General features: G+C 40.8%; 1 protein-coding gene across 1 annotated transcript in view; it reads right to left on the bottom strand.

Annotated features, from left to right (window-relative positions):
* The window catches only part of LOC139753526 (probable glutamate receptor), an 88,709-nt gene extending 68,291 nt beyond the window's left edge, over nt 1-20,418 (bottom strand). Inside the window, exons 1-2 of the mRNA XM_071670173.1 lie at nt 20,342-20,418; nt 18,843-18,986 (exon numbers count right to left, since the gene is read on the bottom strand). Of these exons, the coding sequence (XP_071526274.1) occupies nt 18,843-18,986; nt 20,342-20,418 (221 nt within the window). The remainder of the gene's footprint in view (nt 1-18,842; nt 18,987-20,341) is intronic.
* Nucleotides 20,419-21,034: the final 616 nt, after the last annotated feature.

Below are 21,034 nucleotides of genomic sequence, written 5' to 3'. Positions count from 1 at the left end.
CGCGCCTATCAATTAGCTAGTAGTCCAATAATACTCTCTGGCCATCTTTCCTCCTTACATACGTATAAATATGTATATCTCTCTTTTCAAATCAGGTATTTCCAGTCACAAGTCCTTTTTCAGCACACAAATCTAAAAGCTTTTCTCCATTTCCATTTACAAATTGAACACCCTATGTACATCAATTCTTCCCTGAACTGCCACATTACTCACCTTTCCATTCAAATCACCCATCACTATAACCCGGTCTCGTGCATCAAAATTACTAACACACTCACTCAGCACCTCCCAAAACACTTGCCTCTCATGATTTTTCTTCTCATGCCCAGATGCATAGGAATCACCCATCTCTCTCCGTCGACTCTCAATTTTACCCACATTATCTAGAATTTACTTTCTTACACTATGTCACATACTCCCACCACTCCTGTTTCAGGAGTAGTGCTACTCCTTCCCATGCTCTTGTCATCTCACTAACCCCTGACTTTATTATCAAATCATTCCCAAACCCATCTTCAAATGTATATGCATGTATATTTCCGTGTCTGGGTTTGGTCATTCATTCGGTTGTTTCCTTGCGCTGCCTCGCTAGCACAGGAGACATTAATTAAACATAATATATTATATCTATCTATTCATTATATTTTGTCGCTGTCTCACGCGTTTGTGAGGTAGCGCAAGGAAACAGACGAAAGAATGGCCCAACCCACCCATATACACATGCATATACATAAACGTTCACATATGCACATATATATACCTATACATCTCAACGTACACATATATATACACACACAGACTTATGCATATATACACATGTACATAATTCATACTGTGTGCTTTATTCATTCCCAAGGCCACCTCGCCACAGGTAGCGCTAGGAAAACACAACAAAGGACACATTCGTTCACACTCAGTCTCTACCTGTCATGTATAACGCACCGAAACCACAGCTCCCTTTCCACATCTAGGCCCCCACAAAACATTTCATGGTTTATCCTAGATGCTTCACATGCCCTGGTTCAAGCCATTGACAGCACGTCGACGCCGGTATACCACATCGTTCCAATTCACTCTATTCATTGCACGCCTTTCAACCTCCTACATGTTCAGGCCCCGAAACTCAGAATCTTTTCCACTCCATCGTTCCACCTCCATTTTGGTCTCCCACTTCTCCTCGTTACCTCCACACCTAACACATATAACCTCTTTCTCAATCTTTCTTCACTCATTCCCTCTATGTGACCAAACCATTTCAAAACACCCTCTTCTGCTCTCTCATCCACACTCTTTTTATTACCACACGTCTCTCTTACCCTTTCATTACTTACTCGATCAAACCACCTCATACAAAATATTGTCCTCAAACATCTCATTTCCAGCAAATCCACCCTCCTCGGCACAACTCTATCTATAGCCCACGCCTCTCATCCGTATAACATTGTTGGAACCACTATTCCTTGAAACATACCCATTTTTCCTTTCTAAGATAACGTTCTCGACTTCCTCACGTTTTTCAACGCTCCTAGAATGTCGCCCCCCCCCCCACCCTATGATTCACTTCCTTTTCCATGGTTCCATCCACTGCCAAATCCACTGCAATATATCTAAAACACTTCACTTCCTCCAATTTTTCTCCATTCAAACCTACCTCCCAATTGACTTGTCGATCAACACTACTGTACCTAATAAACTTACTCTTATTCACATTTACTCTCAGCTTTCTTCTTTCACACACTTTACCAAACTTAGTCACAAGCTTTTGCAGTTTCTCATCCAAATCAGCCAACAGCGCTGTATCATCAGCGAACAACAACTGACTCACTTCCCAAGCTCTCTCATCCACAACAGACTGCATACTTGTCCCTCTTTCCAAAACTCTTGCATTCACCTTCCTGACAACCCCATCCATAAACAAATAAAACAACCATGTAGACATTACGCACCCATGCCGCAAACCAACACTCACTGAGAACCAATCACTTTCCACTCTTCCCAATCGTAGACACGCCTTATTTCATCGATAAAACCTTGTCATTGCTTCTAACAACTTCCCTCCCACACCATATATTCTTAATACCTTCCACAGAGCATCTCTATCAACTCTATCATATGCCTTCTCCAGATCCATAAACGTTACATACAAATCCATTTGCTTTTCTAAGTATTTCACATAAATTCTTCAACGAAAACACCTGATCTACACATCTTTTACCACTTATGAAACCACACTGCTCTTCCCCAGTCTTAAGTTCTGTACATTCCTTCACCATTCTTAATCAATACTCTCCCATATAATTTTCCAGGAATACACAACAGTCTTATAACTCTATAATCTGAGTACTCACTTTTATCGCCTTTGCCTTTGTACAATGGCACAATGCATTCATTCCGCCAGTCCACAGGTACCTCACCATGAGTCATGCATATAATCAATAACCTTATCAACCAGTCAACAATACAGTCACCCTCTTTTTTAATGAATTCCACTGCAATACCATCCAAACCCGCTCCCTTGCCGGCTTTCATCTTCCACAAAGCTTTTACTACCTCTTCTCTGTTTACCAAATCATTCTCCCTAACCCTCTCACTTTGCACACCACCTCAACCAAAACTCCCTATATCTGCCAATCTATCACCAAAAACATTCAACAAACCCTCAGAATATCCGTTCCATCTTCTTCTCATATCACCACTACTTGTTATCACCTCCCCATTAGCCATCTTCACTGAAGTTCCCATTTGTTCCCTTGTCTTACACACTTTGTTTACCTCCTTCCAAAGCATCTTTTTATTTTCCCTAAAATTTGACGATACTATCTCACCTCAAATCTCATTTGCCCTCCTTTTCACCTCTTGCACCCTTCCCTTGACCTCCTGCCTCTTTCTTTTATACATCTCCCGCTCATTTGCCTTATTTCCCTGTAAAATTGTCCAAATGCTTCTCTCTTCTCTTTCACTAACAATCTTACTTCTTCATCCCACCACTCACTACCCTTTCTAATCTGCCCACCTCCCATGATTCTCACGCCACAAGTATCTTTTGCGTAAGCCATTACTGCTTAACTAAATATATCCCATTCCTCCCCCCACTCCCATTACGTCCTTTGTTCTCAACTTTTTCCATTCTGTAATCAGTCTCTCCTGGTATTTACTCCTACAAGTCTCCTTCCCAAGCTCACTTGCTGTCAACACTCTCTTCACCCCAATATTATCTCTTCTTTTCTGAAAATCTCTAGAAATTTTCGCCTTCGCTTCCACAAGATTATGATCAGATATCCCTACAGTTGCACCTCTCAGCTTATTGACATCCAAAAGTCTCTCTTTCGCGCTCCTATCAATTAACACATAATCAAATAACGCTCTCTGGCCATCTCTCCTACATACGTATGCCTACGTATACCTCTCTTTTTAAACCAGGTTTTCCATATCATCGGTCCTTTTTCAGCACATAAATCTAGAAGCTCTTCACCATTTCCATTTACAAAACTGAACACCCTATGTACACCATATATTCCCTCAATTGCCACATTACTTACCTTTGCATTTAAATCACGTGTTACTATTACTCGGTCTCGTGCATCAAAAATACAACACTCTCAAACAGCTGCTCCCAAAACGCTTGCCTCTCATGATTTTTCTCCTCATGCTCAGGTGTATAGGCACCAATAATCACCAATCTCTCTCCAACCACTTTCAGTTTTTCCATATCCAACTAGACTTTAATTTCTTACACTCTGTTACATACTCCCACCATTCCTGTTTCAAGAGTAGTGCTACTCCGTATATATATATATATATATATATATATATATATATATATATATATATATATATATATATATATATATATATATATATATTTTTTTTTTTTTTTATACTTTGTCGCTGTCTCCCGCGTTTGCGAGGTAGCGCAAGGAAACAGACGAAAGAAATGGCCCAACCCCCCCATACACATGTATATACATACGTCCACACACGCAAATATACATACCTACACAGCTTTCCATGGTTTACCCCAGACGCTTCACATGTCTTGATTCAATCCACTGACAGCACGTCAACCCCGGTATACCACATTGCTCCAATTCACTCTATTCCTTGCCCTCCTTTCACCCTCCTGCATGTTCAGGCCCCGATCACACAAAATCTTTTTCACTCCATCTTTCCACCTCCAATTTGGTCTCCCTCTTCTCCTCGTTCCCTCCACCTCCGACACATATATCCTCTTGGTCAACCTTTCCTCACTCATTCTCTCCATGTGCCCAACCCATTTCAAAACACCCTCTTCTGCTCTCTCAACCAAGCTCTTTTTATTTCCACACATCTCTCTCACCCTTACGTTACTTACTCGATCAAACCACCTCACACCACACATTGTCCTCAGACATCTCATTTCCAGCACATCCATCCTCCTGCGCACAACTCTATCCATAGCCCACGCCTCGCAACCATACAACATAGTTGGAACCACTATTCCTTCAAACATACCCATTTTTGCTTTCTGAGATAATGTTCTCGACTTCCACACATTCTTCAAGGCTCCCAGAATTTTCGCCCCCTCCCCCACCCTATGATCCACTTCCGCTTCCATGGTTCCGTCCGCTGCCAGATCCACTCCCAGATATCTAAAACACTTCACTTCCTCCAGTTTTTCTCCATTGAAACTCACCTCCCAATTGACTTGACCCTCAACCCTACTGTACCTAATAACCTTGTTCTTATTCACATTTACTCTTAACTTTCTTCTTCCACAAACTTTACCAAACTCAGTCACCAGTTTCTGCAGTTTCTCACATGAATCAGCCACCAGCGCTGTAACATCAGCGAACAACAACTGACTCACTTCCCAAGCTCTCTCATCCCCAACAGACTTCATACTTGACCCTCTTTCCAAAGCTCTTGCATTCACCTCCCTAACAACCCCATCCATAAACAAATTAAACAACCATGGAGACATCACACACCCCTGCCGCAAACCTACATTCATTGAGAACCAATCACTTTCCTCTCTTCCTACACGTACACATGCCTTACATCCTCGATAAAAACTTTTCACTGCTTCTAACAACTTGCCTCCCACACCATATATTCTTAGTACCTTCCACAGAGCATCTCTATCAACTCTATCATATGCCTTCTCCAGATCCATAAATGCTACATACAAATCCATTTGCTTTTCTAAGCATTTCTCACATACATTCTTCAAAGCAAACACCTGATCCACACATCTTCTACCACTTCTGAAACCACACTAACCCTTTCACTTTCCACACCGCCTCGACCAAAACACCCTATATCTGCCACTCTAACATCAAACACATTCAAGAAACCTTCAAGCTACTTAATCCATCTCCTTCCCACATCACCACCACTTGTTATCACATCCACATTAGCGACCATCCCTGATGTTCCCATTTGTTCCCTTGTCTTACGCACTGTATTTATTTCCTTACAAAATACTATTTCATTATCCCTAAAATTCAATGATACTCTCTTACCCCGACTCTCCTTTACCTTCTTTTGCGCCTCTTCCACCTTTCTCTTGACTTTCTGCCTCTTTCTTTTATACATCTCCCAGTCATTTGCATTATTTCCCTGCAAAAATCGTCCAAATGCCCCTCTCTTCTAGTTCGCTAGTAGTCTTACTTCTTCATCCCACCACTCACTAGCCATTCTAATCTACCCACCTCCCACGATTCTCATGTAAAAAGCATCTTTTAGACAAGCCATCACTGCTTCCCTAAATACATCCCATTCTTCCACCACTCCCCTTACCTACTTTGTTCTTACCTTTTTCTACTCTGTACACAGTCTCTCCTGGTTCTTTCTCACACAAGTATCCCTCCTAAGCTCACTTACTCTCACCACTCTCCTCATCACAGCATTCTCTCTTCTTTTCTGAAAACGTCTACAAATATTCACCTTCACCTCCACAAGATAATGATCAGACATTCCTCCAGTTGCACCTCTCAGCACATTAACATCCAAATGTCTCTCTTTCGTGCGTATGTCAATTAACACATAATCCAATAACGCTCTCTAGCCATCTCTCCTACTTACATACGTACACTTATGTACATCTCTCTTTTTGAACCAGGTATTCATAATCACCAGTCCTTTTTCAGAAAATATATCAATAAGCTCTTCACCATTTCCATTTACAACACTGAACACCCCATATGTATATTCACTACATTCACTGAAAACCAATCACTTTCCTCACTTCCTACACATACACATGCCTTACATCCTCGATAAAAACTTTTCACTGCTTCTAATAGCTTGCCTCCCACACCATATATTCTTAATACCTTCCACAGAGCATCTCTATCAACTCTATCATATGCCTTCTCCAGATCCATAGATGCTACATACAAATCCATTTGCTTTTCTAAGTATTTCTCACATACATTCCTCAAAGCAAACACCTGATCCACACATCCTCTACCCCTTCTGAAACCACACTGCTCTTCCCCAATCTGATGCTCTGTGTATGCCTTCACCCTCTCAATCAATACCCTCCCATATAATTTCCTAGGAATATTCAACAAACGTTTACCTGTGTAATTTGAACACTCACCTTTATCCCCTTTGCCTTTGTACAATGGCACTATGCACTTCTGCCAATCTTCAGGTACTTCACCATGAACCAACCATACATGCACTGAATATCCTCACCAACCAGTCAATAACAGAGTCACCTCCTTTTTTTAATAAGTTCCACAGCAATACCATCCAAACCTGCCGCTTTGCTGGCTTTCATTTTTCACAAAGCTTTCGCTACCTCTTCTGGGCTTACCAAATCGTTCTCCCTGAACATCTCCGCACACCACCTCGACAAAAACACCCTATATATGCCCCTCTATCATCAAACACATTCAACAAACCTTCAAAATACTCACTCCGTATATATATATATATATATATATATATATATATATATATATATATATATATATATATATGTATATATATATATATATATATATATATATATTATCCCTGGGGATAGGGGAGAAAGAATACTTCCCACGTATTCCCTGCGTGTCGTAGAAGGCGACTAAAAGGGAAGGGAGCGGGGGGCTGGAAATCCTCCCATCTCGGTTTTTTTTTTCTTTTTTTTTTCCAAAAGAAGGAACAGAGAAGGGGACCAGGTGAGGGTATTCCCTCAAAGGCCCAGTCCTCTGTTCTTAACGCTACCTCGCTATCGCGGGAAAAGACGAATAGTATGATAAAAAAAAAAGAAATATATATATATATGTATATATATATATATATATATATATATATATATATATATATATATATATATATATATATATATATATATATATATATATATATATATATATATATCCCTGGGGAAAGGGGTTTAAGAATACTTCCCAAGCATTCCTCACGTGTCGTAAAAGGGGAAACAGAAGAGGGACTCACGCGAGGAGTGCTCATCCTCCTCGAAGACTCAGATTGGGGTGTCTAAATGTGTGTGGATGTAACCAAGATGTGAAAAAAGGAGAGATAGGTAGTATGTTTGAGGAAAGGAACCTGGATGTTTTGGCTCTGAGTGAAACGAAGCTATAGGGTAAAGGGGAAGAGTGTTTTGGGAATGTCTTGGGAGTAAAGTCAGGGGTTAGTGAGATCACAAGAGCAAGGGAAGGAGTAGCACTACCCCTGAATCAGGAGTTGTAGGAGTATGTGACAAAGTGTAAGAATTCTAGATTGATATGGGCAAAACTGAAAGTTGATGGACAGAGAGGGTGATTATTGGTGCATATGTAACTGGGCATGAGAAGAAAGATCATGAGAGGCAAGTGTTTTGGGAGCAGCTGAATGAGTGTGTTAGTGGTTTTGATGCACAAGACCAGCTTATAGTGATGGGTGATTTGAATGCAAAGGTGAGTAATGTGGCAGTTGAGGGAATAATTGGTATACATGGAGTGTTCAGTGTTGTAAATGGAAATGGTGAAGAGCTTGTAGATTTATGTACTGAAAAAGGATTGGTGATTGGGAATACCTGGTTTAAAAAGCGAGAAAACATAAGTATACGTATATAAGTAGGAGATATGGCCAGAGAGCGTTATTGGATTACGTGTTAATTGATAGACGCACGAAAGAGAGACGTTTGGATGATAATGTGTTGAGAGGTGCAACTAGAGGGATGTTTGATCATTATCTTGTGGAAGCGAAGGTGAAGATTTGTGGGGGTTTTCAGAAAAGAAGAGAGAATGTTGGGGTGAAGAGAGTGGTGAGAGTAAGTGAGCTTAGGAAGGAGACTTGTGTGAGGAAGTACCAGGAGAGACTGAGTACAAAATGGAAAAAGGTGAGATCAAAGGAGATAAGGGGAGTGGGTGAGGAATGGGATGTATTTAGGGAAGCAGTGATGGCTTGCGGAAAAGATGCTTGTGGCATGAGAAGCGTGGGAGGTGGGTTGAGTAGAAATGGTAGTGAGTGGTGGGATGAAGAAGTATGTTTATTAGTGAAAGAAAAGAGAGAGGCATTTGAACGATTTTTGCAGGGATGAAATGCAAATGCGTGGGAGAGGTATAAAAGAAAGAGGCAGGAGGTCAAGAGAAAGGTGCAAGAGGTGAAAAAGAGGGCAAATGAGAGTTGGGGTGAGAGAGTATCATTAAATTTCAGGGAGAATAAAAAGATGTTTTAGAAGGAGGTAAATAAAGTGCGTAAGACAAGGGAGCAAATGGGAACTTCAGTGAAGGGGGCTAATGGGGAGGTAATAACAAGTAGTGGTGATGTGAGAAGGAGATGGATTGAATATTTTGAAGGTTTGTTGAATGTGTTTGATGATAGAGAGGCAGATGTAGGGTGTCTTGGTCGAGGTGGTGTGCAAAGTGAGAGGTTTAGGGAAAATGATTTGGTAAATAGAGAAGCGGTAGTAAAAGCAGCAGGTTTGGATGGTATTGCAGCGGAATGTATTAAAAAAGGGGGCGACTGTATTGTTGACTGGTTGGTAAGGTTATTCAATGTATGTATGATTCATGGTGAGGTACCTGAAGATTGGCGGAATGCGTGCATAGTGCCATTGTACAAAGGCAAAGGGGATAAGAGTGAGTGCTCAAATTACAGAGGACTATGTTTGTTGAGTATTCCTGGTAAATTATATGGGAAGGTTTTGATTGAGAGGGTGAAGGCATGTGCAGAGTATCAGATTGGGGAAGAGCAGTGTGGTTTCAGAAGTGGTAGAGGATGTGTGGATCAGGTGTTTGCTTTGAAGAATGTATGCAAGAAATCCTTAGAGAAACAAATGGATTTGTATGTAGCATTTATGGATCTGAAGATGGCATATGATAGAGTTGATAGAGATGCTCTGTGGAAGGTTTTAAGAATATATGGTGTGGGAGGCAAGTTGTTAGAAGTAGTGAAAAGTTTTTATCGAGGATGTAAGGCATGTGTACGTGTAGGAAGAGAGGAAAGTGATTGGTTCTCAGTGAATATAGGTTTGCGGCAGGGGTGTGTGATGTCTCCATGGTTGTTTAATTTGTTTATGGATGTTGTTGTTAGGGGGGTGAATGCAAGAGCTTTGGAAAGAGGGGCAAGTATGAAGTCTGTTGGGGATGAGAAAGCTTGGGAAGTGAGTCAGTTGTTGTTCGCTGATGATACAATGCTGGTGGCTGATTCATGTGAGAAACTGCAAAAGCTGGTGACTGAGTTTGGTAAAGTGTGTGAAAGAAGAAAGTTAAGTGTAAATGTGAATAAGAGCAAGGTTATTAAGTACAGTAGCGTTGAGGGTCAAGTCAATTGGGAGGTAAGTTTAAATGGAGAAAAGCTGGAGGAAGTGAAGTGTTTTAGATATCTGGTAGTGGATCTGGCAGCGGATGGAACCATGGAAATGGAAGTGAATCATAGAGTGGGGGAGGGGGCGAAAATTCTGTGAGCCTTGAAGAATGTTTTGAAGTCGAAAATATTATCCCGGAAAGCAAAAATGGGTATGTTTGAAGGAATAGTGGTTCCAACAATGTTGTATGGTTGCGAGGCGTTGGCTATTGATAGAGTTGTGCGCAGGAGGGTGGATGTGCTGGAAATGAGATGTTTGGGGACAATATGTGATGTGAGGGACAATATGTGATGTCGGGCCTGAACATGCAGGAGGGTGAAGGACGTGCAAGGAATAAAGTGAATTGGAACGATGTGGTATATCGGGGTTGACGTACTGTCAATGGATTGAACCAGGGCATATGAAGCGTCTGGGGTAAACCATGCAAAGTGTGTGGGGCCTGGATGTGGAAAGGAAGTTGTGGTTTCAGTGCATTATTACATGACAGCTAGAGACTGAGTGTAAACGAATGGGTCCTTTGGTGTTTTTCCTAGCGCAACCTCGCACAAATGAGTGGGGAGGGGGTTGTTATTCCATGTGTGGCGAGGTGGCGATGGGAACAAATAAAGGCAGACACTATGAATTATGTACATGTGTATATATGTATATGTCTGTGTGTGTATATATGTGTACATTGAGATGTATAGGTACGTATATTGTACGTGTGTGGACATGTATGTATATACATGTGTATGTGGGCGGGTTGGGCCATTCTTTCATCTGTTTCCTTGCGCTACCTCGCTAACGTGGGAGACAGCGACAAAGCTAAATGTATAGATAGATAAAAAAATAAATAAATATATATATACATAAATATATATATATATATATATATATATATATATATATATATATATATATATATATATATATATATATATATATATATATATATATATGTATATATACATCCCTGGGGATAGGGGAGAAAGAATACTTCCCACGTATTCCCTGCGTATCGTAGAAGGCGACTAAAAGGGGAGGGAGCGGGGGGCTGGAAATCCTCCGCTCTCGTTTTTTTTTTAATTTTCCAAAAGAAGGAACAGAGGGGGCCAGGTGAGGATATTCCATAAAAGGCCCAGTCCTCTGTTCTTAGCGCTACCTCGCTAACGCGGGAAATGGCGAATAGTTTTAAAAAAAAAATATATATATATATATATATATATATATATATATATATATATATATATATATATATATATATATATATATATATATATATATATATATATATATATATATTTTTACTATTTTGCTTTGTCGCTGTCTCCCGCGTTTCCGAGGTAGCGCAAGGAAACAGACGAAACAAATGGCCAACCCACCCCCATACACATGTATATACATGCACGTCCACACACGCAAATATACATACCTATACATCTCAATGTACACATATATATACACACACAGATACATACATATATACCCATGCACACAATTCACACTGTCTGCCTTTCTTCATTCCCATCGCCATCTCGCCACACATCGAATACTATCCCCCTTCCCCCTCATGTGTGCGAGGTAGCGTTAGGAAAAGACAACAAAGGCCCCATTCGTTCACTCAGTCTCTCGATGTCATGCAATAATGCCCGAAACCACAGCTCCCTTTCCACATCCAGGCTCCACACAACTTTCCATGGTTTACCACAGACGCTTCACATGCCCTGATTCAATCCACTGACAGCACGTCAACCCCGGTATACCGGGGTATGTGTATATATACATATATATATATATATATATATATATATATATATATATATATATATATATATATATATATATATATATATATACATATATATATATATATATATATATATATATATATATATATATATATATATATATATATATATATATATATATATATCCTGATTCAATCCACTGACAGCACGTCAACCCCGGTATACCACATCGCTCCAATTCACTCTATTCCTTGCCCGCCTTTCACCCTCCTGCATGTTCAGGCCCCGATCACACAAAATCTTTTTCACTTCATCTTTCCACCTCCAATTTGGTCTCCCTCTTCTCCTCGTTCCCTCCACCTCCGACACATATATCCTCTTGGTCAACCTTTCCTCACTCATTCTCTCCATGTGCCCAAACCATTTCAAAACACCCTCTTCTGCTCTCTCAACCACGTTCTTTTTATTTCCACACATCTCTCTTACCCTTACGTTACTTACTCGATCAAACCACCTCACACCACACATTGTCCTCAGACATCTCATTTCCAGCACATCCATCCTCCTGCGCACAACTCTATCCATAGCCCACGCCTCGCAACCATACAACATTGGTGGAACCACTATTCCTTCAAACATACCCATTTTTGCTTTCCGAGATAATGTTCTCGACTTCCACACATTCTTTAAGGCTCCCAGAATTTTCGCCCCCTCCCCCACCCTATGATCCACTTCCGCTTCCATGGTTCCATCCGCTGCCAGATCCACTCCCAGATATCTAAAACACTTCACTTTCTCCAGTTTTTCTCCATTCAAACTCATCTCCCAATTGACTTGACCCTCAACCCTACTGTACCTAATAACCTTACTCTTATTCACATTTACTCTTAACTTTCTTCTTCCACACACTTTACCAAACTCCGTCACCAGCTTCTGCAGTTTCTCACATGAATCAGCCACCAGCGCTGTATCATCAGCGAACAACAACTGACTCACTTCCCAAGCTCTCTCATCCCCAACAGATTTCATACTTGACCCTCTTTCCAAAACTCTTGCATTTACCTCCCTAACAACCCCATTCATAAACAAATTAAACAACCATGGAGACATCACACACCCCTGCCGCAAACCTACATTCACAGAGAACCAATCACTTTCCTCTCTTCCTACACGTATACATGCCTTACATCCTCGATAAAAACTTTTCACTGCTTCTAACAACTTGCCTCCCACACCATATATTCTTAATACCTTCCACAGAGCATCCCTATCAACTCTATCATATGCCTTCTCCAGATCCATAAATGCTACATACAAATCCATTTGCTTTTCTAAGTATTTCTCACATATATTCTTCAAAGCAAACACCTGATCCACACATCCTCTACCACTTCTGAAACCACACTGCTCTTCCCCAATCTGATGCTCTGTACATGCCTTCACCCTCTCAATCAATACCCTCCCATATAATTTACCAGGAATACTCAACAAACTTATACCTCTGTAATTTGAGCACTCACTCTTATCCCCTTTGCCTTTGTACAATGGCACTATGCACGCATTCCGCCAATCCTCAGGCACCTCACCATGAGTCATACATACATTAAATAACCTTACCAACCAGTCAATAATACAGTCACCCTCTTTTTTAATAAATTCCACTGCAATACCATCCAAACCTGCTGCCTTGCCGGCTTTCATCTTCCGCAAAGCTTTTACTACCTCTTCTCTGTTTACCAAATCATTTTCCCTAACCCTCTCACTTTGCACACCACCTCGACCAAAACACCCTATATCTGCCACTCTATCATCAGACACATTCAACAAACCTTCAAAATACTCACTCCATCTCCTTCTCACATCACCACTACTTGTTATCACCTCCCCATTTGCGCCCTTCACTGAAGTTCCCATTTGCTCCCTTGTCTTACGCACTTTATTTACCTCCTTCCAGAACATCTTTTTATTCTCCCTAAAATTTAATGATACTCTCTCACCCCAACTCTCATTTGCCCTTTTTTTCACCTCTTGCACCTTTCTCTTGACCTCCTGTCTCTTTCTTTTATACTTCTCCCACTCAATTGCATTTTTTCCCTGCAAAAATCGTCCAAATGCCTCTCTCTTCTCTTTCACTAATACTCTTACTTCTTCATCCCACCACTCACTACCCTTTCTAATCCACCCACCTCCCATATATATATATATATATATATATATATATATATATATATATATATATATATATATATATATATATATATATATATATATATATATATATATATATATATATATATATATATATATATATATATATTGTACATAGCACACTGCACCGCTGCCTGATGCTGCTGTAAGAGAAGTGACTCAGCAACCAACACACAACGGGAGTTTGGTGTCGAGGATGGGCACACGCATTTGCGACCCTTTTAACACACGTAAACCTTTCGTATCCCAGATGGCTCGTTACCCAGCTGTCCCAGACCACAAGCGGTACATCTGCCGTCATCAGTACCCGTGGTCTTTGGATGTTCAAGGTACGAAGGTGTAACATGCACTTGTGATGGGCATCACCTGGGCCGGGTGTGCTGTTGCTTAAATTCTCAAAACCTGAACTACTGTTTCGAGACAGCATCTCTTGGTCACCGCAACATTTCTCTCAGCTTCACCGCGAGAGGTGGTGCGAGTCCCTTACTTCATCGTAAGACGTATGGAGTTATGGAAGAGTGGGTCGCCTGTGTTGTCTTCAAGCAAAACGATACTGTTCGGTGCGTCAACGTTCAAGCTTAAGCCGAGAAAAACTGAGGAATCCCTTGAGCAGCTCACGCTATCACCATTGCAACACAAACCTCGCCAGGTGGTAGAGTGTCCCGCAGTGTATCGAGACAGACTTCCCCAGAACTTTTTTTTAAAGGGGAAGTAAATGTTTATAGTTGTGTTACTGGAGTGATAGTTTTCATACATGGTGTTTTGACAAGAAAATAGTGAAATTGGAGAAAAATGTAGCTTAGACATTGAAGCTTTTTGATACAGTGGTTAAATTGATGAGAACTGCTATTGACGTTTGTGTAAATGAATTATACATTTCCTTTTTCCATAGCCAGAGGTTGAACCATTATGTGACATTCATTTTTTCATTCATTTCAAGCTAAAAGTTTGTTTTCTAAATTGTTTCTTACATTTTTCATATGTATATATATGTATGTGTGTGTGTGTGTATATGTGCGTATGTATGTGTATGTGTGTGTGTGTAGGTATATATATATATATATATATATGTATATTATCCCTGGGGATAGGGGTGAAAGAATACTTCCCACGTATTCCTCGCGTGTCGTAGAAAGCGACTAGAGGGGACGGGAGCGGGGGGGCCAGAAATCCTCCCCTCCTTGTATTAACTTTCTAGAATGGGAAACAGAAGAAGGAGTCACGCGGGGAGTGCTCATCCTCCTCGAAGGCTCAGAGTGGGGTGCCTAAATGTGTGTGGATGTAACCAAGATGTGAAAAAAGGAGAGATAGGTATTATGTTTGAGGAAAGGAACCTGGATGTTTTGGCTCTGAGTGAAACGAAGCTCAAGGGTAAAGGGGAAGAGTGGTTTGGGAATGTCTGGGGAGTAAAGTCAGGGGTTAGTGAGAGGACAAGAGCAAGGGAAGGAGTAGCAATACTCCTGAAACAGGAGTTGTGGGAGTATGTGATAGAATGTAAGAAAGTAAATTCTCGATTAATATGGGTAAAACTGAAAGTTGATGGAGAGAGGTGGGTGATTATTGGTGCATATGCACCTGGGCATGAGAAGAAAGATCATGAGAGGCAAGTGTTTTGGGAGCAGCTGAATGAGTGTGTTAGTGGTTTTGATGCACGAGACCGGGTTATAGTGATGGGTGATTTGAATGCAAAGATGAGTAATGTGGCAGTTGAGGGAATAATTGGTATACATGGGGTGTTCAGTGTTGTAAATGGAAATGGTGAAGAGCTTGTAGATTTATGTGCTGAAAAAGGACTGATGATTGGGAATACCTGGTTTAAAAAGCGAGATATACATAAGTGTACTTATGTAAGTAGGAGAGATGGCCAGAGAGCGTTATTGGATTACGTGTTAATTGACAGGCGTGCGAAAGAGAGACTTTTGGATGTTAATGTGCTGAGAGGTGCAACTGGAGGGATGTCTGATCATTATCTTGTGGAGGCTAAGGTGAAGATTTGTATAGGTTTTCAGAAAAGAAGAGTGAATGTTGGGGTGAAGAAGGTGGTGAGAGTAAGTGAGCTTGGGAAGGAGACCTGTGTGAGGAAGTACCAGGAGAGACTGTGTACAGAATGGAAAAAGGTGAGAACAATGGAAGTAAGGGGAGTGGGGGAGGAATGGGATGTATTTAGGGAATCAGTGATGGATTGCGCAAAAGATGCTTGTGGCATGAGAAGAGTGGGAGGTGGGTTGATCAGAAAGGGTAGTGAGTGGTGGGATGAAGAAGTAAGAGTATTAGTGAAAGAGAAGAGAGAGGCATTTGGACGATTTTTGCAGGGAAAAAATGCAATTGAGTGGGAGAAGTATAAAAGAAAGAGACAGGAGGTCAAGAGAAAGGTGCAAGAGGTGAAAAAAAGGGCAAATGAGAGTTGGGGTGAGAGAGTATCATTAAATTTTAGGGAGAATAAAAAGATGTTCTGGAAGGAGGTAAATAAAGTGCGTAAGACAAGGGAGCAAATGGGAACTTCAGTGAAGGGCGCAAATGGGGAGGTGATAACAAGTAGTGGTGATGTGAGAAGGAGATGGAGTGAGTATTTTGAAGGTTTGTTGAATGTGTCTGATGATAGAGTGGCAGATATAGGGTGTTTTGGTCGAGGTGGTGTGCAAAGTGAGAGGGTTAGGGAAAATGATTTGGTAAACAGAGAAGAGGTAGTAAAAGCTTTGCGGAAGATGAAAGCCGGCAAGGCAGCAGGTTTGGATGGTATTGCAGTGCAATTTATTAAAAGAGGGGGTGACTGTATTGTTGACTGGTTGGTAAGGTTATTTAATGTATGTATGACTCATGGTGAGGTGCCTGAGGATTGGCGGAATGCGTGCATAGTGCCATTGTACAAAGGCAAAGGGGATAAGAGTGAGTGCTCAAATTACAGAGGTATAAGTTTGTTGAGTATTCCTGGTAAATTATATGGGAGGGTATTGATTGAGAGGGTGAAGGCATGTACAGAGCATCAGATTGGGGAAGAGCAGTGTGGTTTCAGAAGTGGTAGAGGATGTGCGGATCAGGTGTTTGCTTTGAAGAATGTATGTGAGAAATACTTAGAAAAGCAAATGGATTTGTATGTAGCATTTATTGATCTGGAGAAGGCATATGATAGAGTTGATAGGGATGCTCTGTGGAAGGTATTAAGAATATATGGTGTGGGAGGCAAGTTGTTAGAAGCAGTGAAAAGTTTTTATCGAGGATGTAAGGCATGTGTACGTGTAGGAAGAGAGGAAAGTGATTGGTTCTCAGTGAATGTAGGTTTGCGGCAGGGGTGTGTGATGTCTCCATGGTTGTTTAATTTGTTTATGGATGGGGTTGTTAGGGAGGTAAATGCAAGAGTTTTGGAAAGAGGGGCAAGTATGAAGTCTGTTGGGGATGAGAGAGCTTGGGAAGTGAGTCAGTTGTTGTTCGCTGATGATACAGCGCTGGTGGCTGATTCATGTGAGAAACTGCAGAAGCTGGTGACGGAGTTTGGTAAAGTGTGTGGAAGAAGAAAGTTAAGAGTAAATGTGAATAAGAGCAAGGTTATTAGGTACAGTAGGGTTGAGGGTCAAGTCAATTGGGAGGTGAGTTTGAATGGAGAAAAACTGGAGGAAGTGAAGTGTTTTAGATATCTGGGAGTGGATCTGACAGCGGATGGAACCATGGAAGCGGAAGTGGATCATAGGGTGGGGGAGGGGGCGAAAATTCTGGGAGCCTTGAAGAATGTGTGGAAGTCGAGAACATTATCTCGGAAAGCAAAAATGGGTATGTTTGAAGGAATAGTGGTTCCAACAATGTTGTATGGTTGCGAGGCGTGGGCTATGGATAGAGTTGTGCGCAGGAGGATGGATGTGCTGGAAATGAGATGTCTGAGGACAATGTGTGGTGTGAGGTGGTTTGATCGAGTAAGTAACGTAAGGGTAAGAGAGATGTGTGGAAAAAAAAGAGCGTGGTTGAGAGAGCAGAAGAGGGTGTTTTGAAATGGTTTGGGCACATGGAGAGAATGAGTGAGGAAAGGTTGACCAAGAGGATATATGTGTCGGAGGTGGAGGGAACGAGGAGAAGAGGGAGACCAAATTGGAGGTGGAAAGATGAAGTGAAAAAGATTTTATGTGATCGGGGCCTGAACATGCAGGAGGGTGAAAGGAGGGCAAGGAATAGAGTGAATTGGAGCGATGTGGTATACCGGGGTTGACGTGCTGTCAGTGGATTGAATCAAGACATGTGAAGCGTCTGGGGTAAACCATGGAAAGCTGTGTAGGTATGTATATTTGCGTGTGTGGACGTATGTACATACATGTGTATGGGGGGGTAGGGCCATTTCTTTCGTCTGTTTCCTTGCGCTACCTCGCAAACGCGGGTGACAGCGACAAAGTATATAAAAAAAAAAAAAAAATATATATATGTATATATATATATATATATATATATATATATATATTGAGGCAGGTATATGCTTTATTACCGAACCCCTGTGGATGGATGAACAGCTGGGTTTACTGTGTACCGAATATCACAACCAATCTTCGAACCTCTTAGCTTGGCCGTAGGCGGCCTATGTTTACGTCACAGTCAGTAACGCTAACCGGTACACCACGGGAGTCAAATTCATGTGGATATTGATGATATTATTTTCTCTGAGTATTTTTCCAACTGTCATAAGAAAGTAGTAGGCGAAGTCGCACATAATTGGTGTTAAAGTCCAAAATGATACGCTTATAAGTTTCCCTTTAAAAAGATGAGCTTTGTAGAAGTGAGTTGAAAAATGTTTTTATTTCTTTCATTAGAAATCCGCTTGTTGTTGAAGGAAAGCATATCTTATTTCATTTTAATCATTCATGCTAAAGGATCATTAGATCTTATATTACAAAAGTAGCAGTCTATTCCTATGACGACTATTAAGAAATAGTTTGCCATAGTTCCAACTCCTCATGCATATACATGGCTCCCATGGAGATGAGGATACTCTTCAGTATCTTGGCTAAGATTATGTTCTTTTTTTTTTGATTCGCTATAATTGGGAATCATGTCTATGCGAGTACCGTTTGTAGTTGCTGGCTCTTATATTTTGTTTTGTTTTCTAATGGAAGGTAACTTAAGTTGAAGCCACTCACGTGAAGTTGAGTGACTGAGCGACAGAGTTCAGCATATTGGCGACGGGACCCACGACCGAGAGGCTCCCATCGTCGTGCACTTGGACATCGAGGTGAGGCAACCACCCGACTGCCGACACCACTAGTGACGCACCGTGCTCGAACCTGCAAGGTTTGCCACAGTTGAAATACGATACACATATCTTCTGTGGACCTCATACTACTGCTCGCCATTCAGCCGACAAAATCATTCACATGCACCTATAATCAGGGAAAGAGATTTATATCTGCACATGTATGATATACATTTTGATAACCATTTGCATTCCTTTTTCCACAAAATAAGATTTGTTTTAATCATCAAAATCCCCACAAATATTTTGTCTGATGGTCACAGTTTACTGGAAAGTGTACGTGCAACGTTTGCCGTTGCAGCTTTGATCTCTCTCTCTCTCTCTCTCTCTCTCTCTCTCTCTCTCTCTCTCTCTCTCTCTCTCTCTCTCTCTCTCTCTCTCTCTTATTTTACAAGGGAAGCTGATGAATGCACAGAGAAACAAATACAATGAGAGTAGGGCAGAAGGCTCTGAAGTTATGGAGCTAAAAGCGTCAAACAAATTAAACTCTTGAATCTAGTTGAAGCAAGTTAAACCGCAGAGGTTAGCCCTTCTGAACCCACTCATGTAAGGTCCACAAAGAGAAGAAAATAGAAATGTTATTGTAGTTTGCAGGACTCTTACTCACACTGACCGATACTTGCACCGTTTTTTGCATCGTATGCTTGCCTTGCCTATATTCCTAGCAACAATCATCATCAGGGCTTTTATAGAAATAAATCAAATGGCAAGAGAACCTTCGACACAATGTATCCATTTTCTTATATACCGTTGAAGTCTGAAGTTTCTGAAGACAATGAAAACTTGTCTGCATTGATTTTCTCTGTTTGATGCATTGGGTAAGCAATGATAATCATAAATCCTTGTTGAATGAGCGATACAGGAGGATAAAAATGAAAACAAGGTAATTTGTAAGACATGAATGTGTGTGTCAAAAGAAGTTGGCTTTTATTACACATTAACATACTTACCAGAGAGTAATTTGTACACTTGAATGGGAATGATAATGCATTTTTGGTAACAATGAGACATTAGTATTCATGAAAAAATAAAAGGTATTTTTCTGTCTTAACTGTAATTACAGAACATTCTATAAACATACGAGTATGAGTTGTTCGACGACCTTCGGTGGATTCAGTCAGATTTTCCACTGAAGAAAATCGAATACCTACAAGGTATTTGTAAAAGTATCAATAATTACAACTTTTCTGCGACGTATGACCAATTAAACAACAAATAATATTCCACTAGGAAAATATTTGGTATTTCATCACTGTATAAGGATGCCTCTCATTACCTGCCTGACTTGATAGATTATAACATGCACTGCAAAATACTTCACTCTAAATTGTCTTTAGGTTACCGTGCGTAATTCTTATTCATCAGAGCCACATGAAGGAAAGCTACCTGAAGGTAGTGGGATGTTGCTGCAACTTGCGGACAACCTCTGGATCCTTCAGCACCTGCCACAGCGGCTGAGCCATTATTCCTGTACTGTAGCAACAGCGGTTCACCTCCACTGGTCAGATATCAAAGCAATAACCGAGATCGGGATGAAGCTGTGGGTAAGAATTAGAATTCATAATGCAGACTATCGTCACCACCTCTATTGGTAGCAGAGTTACGCCCCATGTCAGAGTCCAAATGTTACCAGACTACATACGATTCTCTGTATATCGTGTTAACTAATAAGGTTACCAAAATAATGATGCCATTGATATAATGTGCAGATCCTCAAGGCAATGCTACGAAAAGTTTATTTTATTGGGAAGAAATTAAGTTCTCGTTAAGCAAAAATCAAGCAGTCATTGTTGGTGATTTGAAAAATTCCAGCTTTGTTTGGGCTTTCTTAACAAGTTACCAGAAATGAGACAGAGTAATCACTTACTGAGGACCAGTTTTTTCAGATGAAATAATTCATAACCCAATGCAGATGAATTTTCTAGATGAAGTCCTCGTTAAGGACAAGGACGTAATCAGCTATTGTGAAGACGGTGAGATTTGGGTATCAGTGACATTACAGTCATCAGATATAATGTAAATTTCCCTTTTAATTTCAAGGAAAATCATAAGATTATTTCAGTTTGACAAACGTCGTGT

The sequence above is a fragment of the Panulirus ornatus genome, chromosome 14 (assembly GCF_036320965.1).
Source record: "Panulirus ornatus isolate Po-2019 chromosome 14, ASM3632096v1, whole genome shotgun sequence".
Taxonomy (NCBI): Eukaryota; Metazoa; Arthropoda; class Malacostraca; order Decapoda; family Palinuridae; genus Panulirus; species Panulirus ornatus.
Note: the sequence above shows the minus strand (reverse complement) of the source record. Positions and strands in the feature narration are given on the sequence as shown.